Genomic DNA, 12307 nt, shown 5'->3' on the forward strand with positions numbered 1-12307 from the left:
GACGAGGCAAGTGCCTCGCAGGTCAAAGGGCAGTTTACCTCAGCCGATTCACGTTACCGGCTAAGGTCTGCGTAGGGGTTTATTATTTATTGCAATTGTTATTAAATCGAAATATAGCCTAGGAGTTTTCCCATGAATCCCGCTGCCGCCGTCCCCGGCGCGCAGAGCCGAGCATGCACCGTGGCGGGGTCTGCGTCGACGACGACGACGAGTTCGGCGCCTCCAGCGCGGTCTCTCTTCAGGCACGTGCATTTCGAGAACCTGGTGGCCGGGCTAAGCGGCGGCGTCATCTCCACGCTGGTGCTGCACCCGCTCGACCTGGTGAAGATCCGCTTCGCAGGTGAGGCGCTCCGTCTTCCTTCCCGCCCTCCTTCCCTGCGCCGCACCGATGGTCGCTGACGTCATCGGCCGTACCAACGGTCACGACGCCCACCGTCCGTGACGTCATCGGCCGGCCCGACGGCCGGGGACCCTCCCCCACAATTCCTCCCGGCGCGACGTGGCAGCTCCGTTTCCCGCCAATAGAGGGCATCGATTTGCACGTGCTAGTTTGTACAATACGCGTAACAATTTATAGAAATAATTAGCGTTGTTTAAAATAGAAATTGCCGGGGATGATTTAACTCTGGCAACGAGGAGGCTTTTAAGGGCACTCAGCAGATTACACGTGGAATCCCTCTTCAGATATTCCCATTAAATGAGTTAGGGCAGAGTGTCTGCTTTTCAAGTGTGTCATTCCATTTCCAACCCACATGGAAATAATAACAAGAGGTCATTGGATTCGCCATATTCGTAGCAAGTGCAGCGTCTATAGCTAATTAACTTTTTCACTCTCAAAAGATCTTCTTGCAGTGCCTCACTTTTGCATACTGTGTTGTTCACTTAGCTCATTCTGAAATGCACTTTCTTCAGACTAATCTCCCGTTGTTTTTTGTGCAGTGAGTGACGGCTTGGAGCTGAGACCGAAATACAATGGTATCCTGCACTGCCTGACAACTGTCTGGAAGCATGAAGGCTTACGTGGCTTGTATCAAGGGGTCACGCCAAACATCTGGGGCGCAGGTGCCTCTTGGGGCCTCTACTTTTTCTTGTAAGTTTAAACTACTTTCCATTGTTCTGGTCAATATTTGAAAGACTAATACTGAATATTTGAAAGGCTAATCTTGAAGGACCTTTGTACTAGAGGCTGCAGTTCACTGGAGAGTTTTTGAGCTAGACTGGTAGAGCAAGCAATGTAAATTTGGCTGGGACAAGGGATACCAGTGTGGCATTTTAATTTAACCCTAATTGAATGAAATGAAGTAGTGCACACTATGTCATAAGTATCTTATCCCTACAGTTAATAGTGAGGGAAGCTGGGCATCTGCTATTAAGTTCGCTGGGCCTAGGGTCAAGTCTGAAGATTGCACTGAGCTAATCTTCTAATTATCAACAGCTTTTACTTGTGTGACTTCTGTTGCTCTGGATTACTGTTCGCCAGCCACAGCCAAATCTTATTACAATCACACCTAGAGGCCATGAGGTTCTTGTCTGGTTTGTTTATTTATTTATTTGCTGTTGTTTATAGTATAGAAGTTTGGTATAATAAAGGCTACATTAATATTTGAAACTTTGGAATATTGCTTCCTTCTCAGCATGTTTGCAGGTTTTTACAGGCCCAGTTGCAAAATGAGCAATCTCTTAGTCACCATTGAATTCTAGTATTAACTGAATATGAGCTGTTAGCAAGGAGGGGGAAGCAGCGTAATTGCTTACAGATATAGCTTTTTCTTTCACAACCTTTGTAAACCTTTTATTTACAGCAACATACAAATACACAGACACACGCACATGTATGGTATAGCTAATAGCCTAATATTTAAATGCTTTATATTTCAATTATAGTTGTAAAGCTCATTTTTAAAAAAACCCTCGAAATAATATTAATTTATGTATCGAATACTATGATTGAATTCCAAATAACCAAACTTCTAGTTTCATATATCCATGGGACTTTGGACTCTAGCCCTCTTGGAAAGTTTTAAAAGCAGTTTGTGATATGGCATACATAACACCTGCTGTTCAAAGAAGAATGGGGAAGAGCTTCTACTTACTGATGTGTGCCCATGGGCTTGCAAAGTACATGCTTCTAGCCTACACATTTTATATACATTGTAGATAAGCATGTGTCATTTTTGTTAGTTCAAATGTTTATGTGTTACTTTGTGTGTTGATATGCAGAATGTATTTCACATATTGGTAAAACAACTAATCAGCTTTAACCTTATCCCAACATTTCACTCTGCAGCTATAATGCCATTAAAGCCTACAAGACAGAGGATAAGCTGGAAAGTCTTGGACCAACTGAACACTTAGTGTCAGCTGCTGAGGCAGGTGAGGAAAATAAAAGTGGGATTAGCGAATACTTCCAGCTTTTCCATATACTGTATTTTGTTGTTGATGATGATCAATATATAGGGAAAAGGTTGGCAACTTCTTTAAAGCTGGGGGCATATTGGCAAACCAGAGACATTGGGGAGCATGTACTGCAACCATGCACACGCGTGCATCGGAACTGTGCCTCTGCACAAACACACTGCCTCCTGTTAGACAGGCTTTAAAAAGTGTTTTTGCTTTTTTAAAAGCCTAACGGAGTGTGCGTGTGTATGGGGGGGGGCATACAGCTGGGGAGGCAAGCGTTAACCTGCAGTCTCCAGGAATATACCGTATTTTTCGCCCTATAGGACGCACTTTTTCCCCTCCAAAAATGAAGGGGAAATGTGTGTGCATCCTATGGGGCGAATGCAGGCTTTCGCTGAAGCCTGGAGAGCGAGAGGGGTCGGTGTGCACCAACCCCTCACGCTCTCCAGGCTTCAGGAGAGCCGCAGAGCCAGCCCCACAAGGTCGGGGGACAGCTGGGAGGCGGAACGCCGACATCCCGCTGTCTCCCGATGTGGTTTGGAGGCTGACGGCGGGGAGACGCGTGCTTCTCCCCGCCGCCAGCCCCCAAGCTCCGGGGACAGCTGGGAGGCGCAGCCCGTCTTCCCGCTGTCCCCGGACCTGGTCTGCAGGCGGGCGGTGGGGAGAAGAGCGCTTCTCCCCGCTGCCGGCCCCACAAGCGCCTGGGGGGGAAATAATTTTTTTTCCCTTTATTTCCCCCCCAAAAAACTTGGTGCATCCTATGGGCCGGTGCGTCCTATGGGGCAAAAAATACGGTAACTCCCCTCCACAACACCTAGGGTGATTCCAGAGCACTTAGGGTACAGCTGGAAAGGGAAGAGTTGACCCTTTCCCCACCCCATCCAAATTGTTCCTCCTGTGTTCTAATTAGGTTTGCAAGCAGTCTTCTGTTTTAGCCAACCGTAAACCCACCCACACCCAAAAGCTCTTAGTGCTGGAGTTGGGCTTTTAAAAATTATTCCATGGCTTACAGTAGCAGACTTTTTTCAACCCTAATTTCAGCAAGGGAATCTTACAGGCACCAAGCAAGATGTCTACAGGTTCATGTGTTTCAGTGGGTGCTGTGTTGGTAAGCCATGATATAGGGAGTCAAACAAAAGCATTTGGTAGAGTGCACACTGTGCAAATACCCTGTACTATTGGTCCATTTCTTTAGCAGAATATACTTTTTATCTGCTGTTCTGGATAAGTGCAGAACAACTGCTAAATCAACCTGGAATGTTAAATGCCAGCATAAAACTTCATTGGCATTAGAAATTTCCAGGTTTGTGTAGGAGTGCCTATGTGTTGAGGGGGTATGGTTGAAATGCTGTTTTTGCACAATGCTAAAGTGTTGACATTAAATAACTGTCGGCTCTCCATCTGATCATAGGAGCAATGACTCTGTGCATTACAAACCCAATCTGGGTAACAAAGACTCGGCTTGTGTTGCAGTATGAAGCTGGTGTTGACCCATCAAAGAGGCAGTACAAAGGGATGCTTGATGCCCTTACCAAAATATACAAGTATGAAGGTGTACGTGGCCTATATAAGGTAAGATAAGTCAAAGCCAGGAGTTCTGGTATTTGATATGGGTATGACAGTATTTTACCACTGTGTCCAAAATCAGTGAATGGTTATTACATGAGTTTCACTGGAATAAGGTTGCCAGTGAGCTTTATTATCATTATCATTATCCTCCCTCTGCCTCTTTAGCATTTTCAGTTCTCTTCTCACAGAGCCATACTTCAGATAGTGGGAATTTTGTGAGGAGTTCAGTCTAAACCGAGTCAGGATCTGTCCTTCCAGTGAACACTCAGTATTTGGGCCAGTATGCCTGAGTTAATAGATAATTCTGTTCTGCAGTGGGAGAACCAGTAGGGAGGAACAGATGGGTAGAAGGAAAAGACATACTTGTGAGTAGACTGAATAGAAAGTAGTTTTTGTCAGTTCATGATGCTGCAAAGTGAGGGACTTCTGATCTGGCAGAACTGGGAGCCCTGCCCTCTTGCTAGATCAGTGGACTGTCTTTAGAGGATGAGGTCTTCCTGACCACAGATGACTGGTCCACAGACATCACCAAACTGGAACTGCATAGTAAAAAACAAAACTCCAAGAGACCCAGGAATGAGGCTCCTCCATGGGGCTTTGGATCCAGTTAGCACCCCCCCCTCAAAATGCCCCCTTTCTGCGCTTTCTGAACAGGTGGGAGCAGCAGCTTATTAGCTGCCTGGGCCTTCTCCCTCTGCGGGTGAAAATCACTGTGCTTTCTTAGATCTCCTAGCCGTTGACTTGGAATGATTTTTGAGAAGTTAAAAGTTGAATTACAATAAAGTATAGTGTGTGTAAAAAAAGGCTATATAAATATGTATAAGATACTCAAGACACACAATAACTATCACAATAACAATAGACAGATTAACAGGCTTTGAGATAGTAGTCCTTAATTTGTGTCTGAGCTTCATAAAATTCCTACATTTATTATTTTATAAAAAATTTACATGGCTTGATTGTAAAAAAATAATAATCCTCAGAGAGGTTTACAAAAAGATAAGGCAGTAAAATTAAGAATGATTTACAACCATACTTAAAAACATACAAAAGTTAAAATACTAAAACAGATTAAAATTACCTCAACTTTTTAAGCATCTGGGTAGGTTTGTCTAAAGAAGAATGTTTTTAGCAGGCACTGAAAAGAGTCCAATGAAGGTTCCTGCTTGTTACCAATAGCCAGGAAATTCCAAACTAGGTGTTGCCACGCTAAAATACTGAATTCTTACAAACTTAGAATGACTATTATGTGGCACCTGTAGTAGTGCCAATTCCGTCTAACAAAATGTTTGAGTGGCACATGTAGGGTGAAGCCATCTCGTAGATAAACTGGTGCCAAGTTATTAAGGGCTTTGGATTACTAATAGTAACACCTTCAGCCTGGCCTGGTAGCAAATCAGCAGCCAGTGCAGGTCTCTGAGCACAAGTGTTATATGCTGACAAGGCCTCACTCCTGTCAGCAATCATGCTGTGGCATTCTGCACTAACAGCAGTTTCCAACTCAAGCTCGAGAGAAGCCGCACATAAAGCTCACTGCAGTAATCCAGTCTTGAAGTAACCAATGCATGAACTACTGTTGGAAGGTTTTTCTGGTCTAGAAATTGCTGCAGCTATCACACCAGTAGCAGTTGGTAAAAGACACTTCTAGTCACAAAGGCTACCTGAGCCTGCAGTGGCAGAACCGGATCCAGAAGTATCCCCAAACTGTGAACCTGCTCCTTCAGGGGGAGTGCAACCCCATCCAGGGTAGACAACTACAGTGGTACCTCGGGTTAAGTACTTAATTTGTTCCGGAGGTCCATTGTTAACCTGAAACTGTTCTTAACCTGAAGCACCACTTTAGCTAATGGGGCCTCCTGCTGCTGCCGCGCCGCCAGAGCACGATTTCTGTTGTCATCCTGAAGCAAAGTTCTTCACCCGAGGTACTATTTCTGGGTTAGCAGAGTCTGTAACCTGAAGCGTCTGTAACCCAAGGTACCACTGTAACTAATTTCTAACACCCATAAAAACATACTCATCTCTGGCTCATAGAAGTCGTCAACAGGCTCATCACAGCTACCTGCCAATCACCCATTCCCACCACCCTTCTGAGTAATACCCCTCCCCACCTTCTCACTATATAGAAGGGTCTGGAAACTTCTGTTTCAGTGTATCTGAAGAAGTGTGCATGCACACGAAAGCTCATACCAAGAACTGACTTAGTTGGTCTTTAAGGTGCTACTGGAAGGAATTAATTTCTAAGGCACAGGAACTACTCACCCACAGTGCCTCCATCTTGCCAGGATTAAAGCTCAGCTGTTTTATCTTTTCTTTCTTTCTTTCTTTCTTTCTTTTGAAAACTGGTTTCCATATATTTTCTTCTCTTACGTGCATATTTTTCTGTGTTTGGCCATTTCAACCAGTTTCCACATCCTGGCATTATAACTTATAACTGTAAAGTTATATTGCATTGTTTATATACATTTTGTGTCATAGGTTGCTCAGCTTTTCATATGAAACTGCATTTTAAATTGTCTGAAAAACTCTGTTCAGGGCTTTGTACCTGGTCTGTTCGGAACATCACATGGAGCACTTCAATTCATGGCATATGAAGAACTGAAATCAAAATACAATAGACATCGAAACAGGCGATCGGATTTGAAATTGGTAAGACATCCTGTGAAATGGAAGTATCTAGTTAGAATTTAAACTTAGTACTACTAACACTTGTATACTTTAATGATAGAAATAAGCAGCGTAAAATGTGAAATTTTGTTTTTTGTTCTTTTAGTGAATTTGTTAGGAGCTAATATTGGTACCATTTGGTTTTTAGAGCACTTCAGAATATATCACAATGGCAGCACTGTCGAAAATTTTTGCAGTTTCAACTACATATCCCTATCAGGTTGTGAGAGCACGTCTCCAGGATCAGCACAACAGATACTCTGGATTGGTCGATGTCATCCGTAGGACATGGAGGTAGGCCTGGAGATGAAAAGCTGGTGTGAAAGGGCTTCCTTTGTTATCACTGATGTACTTGGCATTCTTAAAGACATCAAGCTTTCAACTTTTCCTCTCTATGTGTTTCCTCTCTCTGTTATATCAGCTGGGTGACTTTATAATTATTTGAGAGAAGTTCAAAACAAGCATGAATGGGTTTGTGAGAGCAGTAGAGAAACTAAAGCAGCAATCCTAAACACATTTGCTGAGATTAAGCCCCATTGAGTTCATTGAGTAAATCTGATTTGGAATGCACTGTAAAAGTAGTGAAGTATAAACAGGTAGGGATATTCAACTAAGTCGTACTCAGATTAAAATTTATTGAGTTTCATTGTTGATTTCCCCAGCCCCATTTTTAACGGCTTTCCTTGGCAGGTTGCATCATCACTCTTACCTATGGATAGGCAACTGTTCCATCATTCCTCCACCTCCTGCTATAACAAGCAGGTCTCCAGTACTATCCCACAACAAATTGGGTGGAGGGTTAACAGAAGGACTGTGGAGATATAATTTACATGTTTCCAAAAAAATAGAGGAGAAAATTGCCTGTCACATAAAGTCACTATACCCTAGATATATTGAGAAGTGTTCTACAAGGTGAAATAGGCCATGTGTGATCTTTTGTCGGGTTATGTGCCAGAAAGGCTTAGCCATGAAACCTAACAGCAGAGGTTTTCCACAAAAAGCAAAAACAGACAAGTGCTCTAGCAGAAAAGATGTGGTGTCAGCATGCTCAAATCAGAAGTGAAATGCCTGTTAAGAAATCACTTGAGAACAATAACTTTGTATTGTTAGCCAGGTGTAATCTTGCTAAAGTCAGTATGGCAATTTGTGGACAGTCTCTCTGTTTTCTAGGCATCCGAGGCGATCGTAACACTTCTCTGTGCAAATAAGCTTTCAGTGTTATTTCAGTATGGACTTTCAGTGCTTTCCTGAATTAGGTATTGCTCTAGAAATTCAGTTTTCATGTTTCAAGATGGTCTTTGTAGAAGTGTCACCTAAAAGATCAATTTAGAATAAAAATGTGTGGATAATTATTTATCTATTATGGGTTGCATCCAGACAAGTCAAACTCAAAACAGACCCATTGAAATCAGTGGACCTATTCTGAATATCACTTAGTTGGATTCAGACCTGCTTTTATACCTTGCCTTTCTTTCTATCGCTGATACTCAAGACCACAATAATTAAATATAATAAGAACAATAAAATCAGAATAATGTAATTTAAAGTTAATAGGCTGAATGATTTCCCCCTATAAAATATGTATGGAAGTTGCAAGTAAATTCTTTCTGCTTCTCCCTAGGAAAGAAGGAGTTCATGGATTTTACAAAGGAATTATACCTAATGTTCTCAGAGTCACTCCTGCATGCTGTATTACCTTTGTAGTATATGAAAAAGTATCCCAGTTGTTGCTTAGCCTGAAGAATGGTAACTAAATATTGGTGATTGCTTTAGGAAAGGACATCATCACCTTTTGGCTCTGCAGCAAATCAGTTATTCAAGACAGCTGTCTGGTTTATTTTTCTGGTACTCACAGAAGATGGAAACTAGAACTCATTTTGTTCTACTAGATAAATCTTTTCTTTATTGAATCTTCAATCTTTGCCAGGAATATTACCTCATCTGAACATTCTGGATGAGAAAATAGATGCAAAATGTGGTTTTAAAATTTTGTTCTAGAGTGAATTGTTCTCTCTATATGAACAGCAGTGGACTCTTAATGTACAGTGGTGGGTCTCTGGTGTAAAAAATATCAGATGGAATAAATTCCCCAACAATGTTTCAGATTATTGCATATCAGTCTCTACCTGATACCTCACCATTAAATTGTGCATGTATTTATCCACAATGAATTCAGCTTTCCAAATTCTTTTATTCTCCAACTAGCAAGGATCAGTGTAATTTGAGAAGCTTCTGGATTCAGTAGTACAGTGGTGTCCCGCAAGACGAACGCCTCGCAAGACGGAAAACCCGCTAGACGAAAGGGTTTTCCATTTTGGAGGCGCTTCGCAAAACGAATTTCCCTATGGGCTTGCTTCGCAAGACAAAAATGTCTTGCGAGTTCCTGCGGGTTTTTTCCCCTTTCCCCCCCCTTTTCCTAAGCTGCTAAGCCGCTTAACAGCTGATCGCTAAAAGCTGCTAAACCGCTAATAGCGCTAATCCGCTAAGCTGTCAATGGGCTTGCTTTGCAAGACGAAAAAACCGCTATACAAAGAGCCTCACGGAACGGATTAATTTCGTCTTGCGAGGCACCACTGTATAGAACTGGAAAAACATGTTAGTTTTGAATGCATAGTGTCTCTCAGCACACTGCAAAATGTGGAAAGTGCTAAAGTACTATGTTGTCTTTAAAGCAAAAATTTATTGTGTTGCCTTGCTGGTATCAATGTTATATTTTGTGTCTGAATACATGTAACTTTTCTTTACAGCTTTTGAAATAGAATGTTAGAGTTCAAGCGTGTAGCATCTAATGCAGGCCCAGCATCAAAACTTGTCATGGTCAGGCACCACCACCCAGAACCCTGCAACAAAGCACTGTGGAAGGGCCCATCACTGCTGGAAAGCTGTTGGATGGGCAATGAGAAGCAGTTGCTTTTGCCACCACTCCAGAGTCTGCTCCCCTTATCCATCATTCACCATCCAACAGCCATTTCACCAGTCTTCTTGCTGCTGCTGTATTGCTCCTTGCCAAACCTACCCAGCCTCTTCTGGGCAAAACATTCCAGAATCAGCAAAGTCCCTGCTGCTCTGCTTAATTCCAGTCTCTGACTGCAATGGATGCGCTTTTGGCCCTGTGGCTGAGCAGGCTTATATATGCACTCCCAATCCCCTTTATTGCTCAAACCTTGCGGAAGCTTCAGAATGAGAAAGCACAGTTGATTCTGGTGGCTTTATTTTGGCCTTGCCTTCCGTGGATTTTGGAACTCCTTCACCTGTTTATATCAGCCCCATGGCCTGGATCCAGAGTGGTTGAAACTGTTGATGTGGTTCTTGAGCAGCAAAGTCCAAAGAAATCTGGATTATCTTCAGATATTATTGATACCATCATGGCATGCTGCAGATCATCCAATGTAAGAATCTTCCAATACACTTGAAAAGTGTTTGCCCACTGCTGCACTACCAAGAGCACTCAATGGGCTACTTTAATGTGTGTTTCCCCCAACGTGAGATCTCCATAAGGTCCTTTTCGCTTTATGATGTCCTCTTTTGGAGCCACAAAAGTCTGCACCTCTTTGGATTCTTCCCTCTTAGTTGCACTTTTATCAGCTTGCTGGGTCTTGAATGCCCCTTTCTATTAACAAACAACTGCATTTTTCATAAAAATAGTGTTTCATAGACTGACCCTTCTTTTGTACCAAAGATAAATTCTGCCTTTCATCAAGAAGATTTGGTTTTACCTACTTTGTCCAGATCCTGTCCTGAAGTTTGATCCTGTTTTAAGGGACCTTCCAAGGGTTTCTTGGGGCTTCCCAAAGCCTGACATCCCCATTAAACGTATGTGTGCTTGTATATGCATTTTTTATGAGACTTGCGTTCCAGGAAAGTGTGCATAGGGCTGCAAGCTTAAAACTCATAGAAATAAAGGTCAAGCATGATTGAGTCAACATTTGTTTATGGTCATAGTGCTTAGTATAGTTTGCATTAGCTGGCGGTCATCTAATGACATTTTCTAAGTAGACTCATTAAAATCTATGGGCTCTTAACTATTCTAATGGATCAACTTTGAGTATGACTCACTGGATATCACCCATTGATCATAGAGTTCTGCATGCCATTACTAAGAGAAACTGAATTTTTAACGTGCAAATAGAAGGAGAAACCTCAAAATGAATGTGTAGATCAAAGGTGGTGGTCGTTATTCGGAACTCTGTAAGTAATTATAACTTAACTAGTTTATGAGAAAAATGAAAAGTCAATTGGTTTTTTAGATGCGGCTTTCTGGAACACCACCACCACCCCATGTCACAGGCAAACTGCCTTTGAAATCGAAGAGAATTTCAAAAGTGTTCGATGGGATATGCACATCAGCAGTTCAAAGTCTACAGTTATGCTAGCACAAGCCCCATGGATTCCAGTCTATAAATTCTGATAAGATACAGCCAGTGTATAAAGCACTTTTACACATATCCAGTTTAAATCCTTGGCGAATTAGAAATAGTTAAAATGGTGCTTGGATAGAAATTACTGGTTTTTTTTATCCAGATGGGCTTTGTATAAGTAGAAGAAGAAGAAGAAGAGTTTGGATTTGATATCCCGCCTTTCACTCCCCTTCAGGAGTCTCAAAGCGGCTAACATTCTCCTTTCCCTTCCTCCCCCACAACAAACACTCTGTGAGGTGAGTGGGGCTGAGAGACTTCACAGAAGTGTGACTGGCCCAAGGTCACCCAGCAGCTGCATGTGGAGGAGCGGAGACGCGAACCCGGTTCCCCAGATTAGGAGACTACCGCTCTTAACCACTACACCACATGAGTGGCTTTGACTAGTGGCCCTGCCTCTTCCTCAGATGGTATGGGGAAAGCTAGCCTGGAAGTGGGGGCAGGCAGCTTGATTTACCCTCCTTGCAGTGGCTGGGAAGCACTGTGCTCCAGCTGCTGGTTGTCTTGAGAGTACAGAAGCAATGGGAAAGGGTGCTGTGGCCCCAACCATTGGCCCAAGGAACATAAGCCACCAGTATACCAAATCAAGCAAAAGCATCAGTAATGGAAGATTAGCCTGGCCTCAGCTGGATACACATGCCAACTGTTGCTTCACTGTTCCATTATCACCCTGAATAACTAATCCTCTATATTCGCCTACTTACCTTCATTTTGCATATTGCCTTTTTGATTTGTAAAACTCATGTCTGGGCCTCTCATTTTTTAAATTGATGCGAGTCTCATGAGGAGACCATGCTTGTCTGAAAAGTGAGGAGATACGGCATGGTTTTAACTATGGAAAGTTATCATACAAAAAAAATATATGAAAGTAGGTATCCCCAAATGGCGGAAAGGTCCCTGCATGCGAGGGAAATGCTACATGGTATACATTCAGCTTATTTTTGTAGTTTTATTTAATGTTTAAGTTGGAACAAAAGGGCAAGAGAAATTCTGAAAGCCTTGTGTATGAATTTCCTTGTAATCGTAGGTTATTTAGTTTCATTCTTTAATCCGAGTAGTACATAATGTACTTGAACCCCCAACAAATTAGACATGGGTTGATTAAAAACGTGTCCAGAAAACCCATTTTCAATGCCTAAGAATACTTGGCAAATGAGGATAGTATGTATCTATCTTGCATGCATATTCCACATTGCTTCCTGAGCATGTCATATAGAGCCATCTATGACGATGCTGTACTTGCAAAGTCTCACCTGAAC

At 42.5% G+C, this 12307-nt stretch overlaps 1 protein-coding gene across 1 annotated transcript; it reads left to right on the forward strand.

The window, feature by feature from the left end:
• Positions 1-132: 132 nt before the first annotated feature.
• On the forward strand, positions 133-8800 carry SLC25A32 (solute carrier family 25 member 32; the record flags this gene model as incomplete). The annotated part of the gene is made up of 7 exons (XM_081874621.1): positions 133-340; positions 940-1090; positions 2288-2373; positions 3812-3972; positions 6502-6615; positions 6782-6927; positions 8255-8800. The coding sequence occupies 7 exons, from the start codon at positions 133-135 to the stop codon at positions 8385-8387; spliced, it is 999 nt and encodes a 332-aa protein (XP_081730747.1). The 3' UTR covers positions 8388-8800.
• Between the last annotated feature and the right edge of the window lie 3507 nt (positions 8801-12307).

This window comes from Podarcis erhardii (assembly GCF_964252035.2).
Source record: "Podarcis erhardii genome assembly, chromosome: 8".
In the NCBI taxonomy this organism is placed as follows: domain Eukaryota; kingdom Metazoa; phylum Chordata; class Lepidosauria; order Squamata; family Lacertidae; genus Podarcis; species Podarcis erhardii.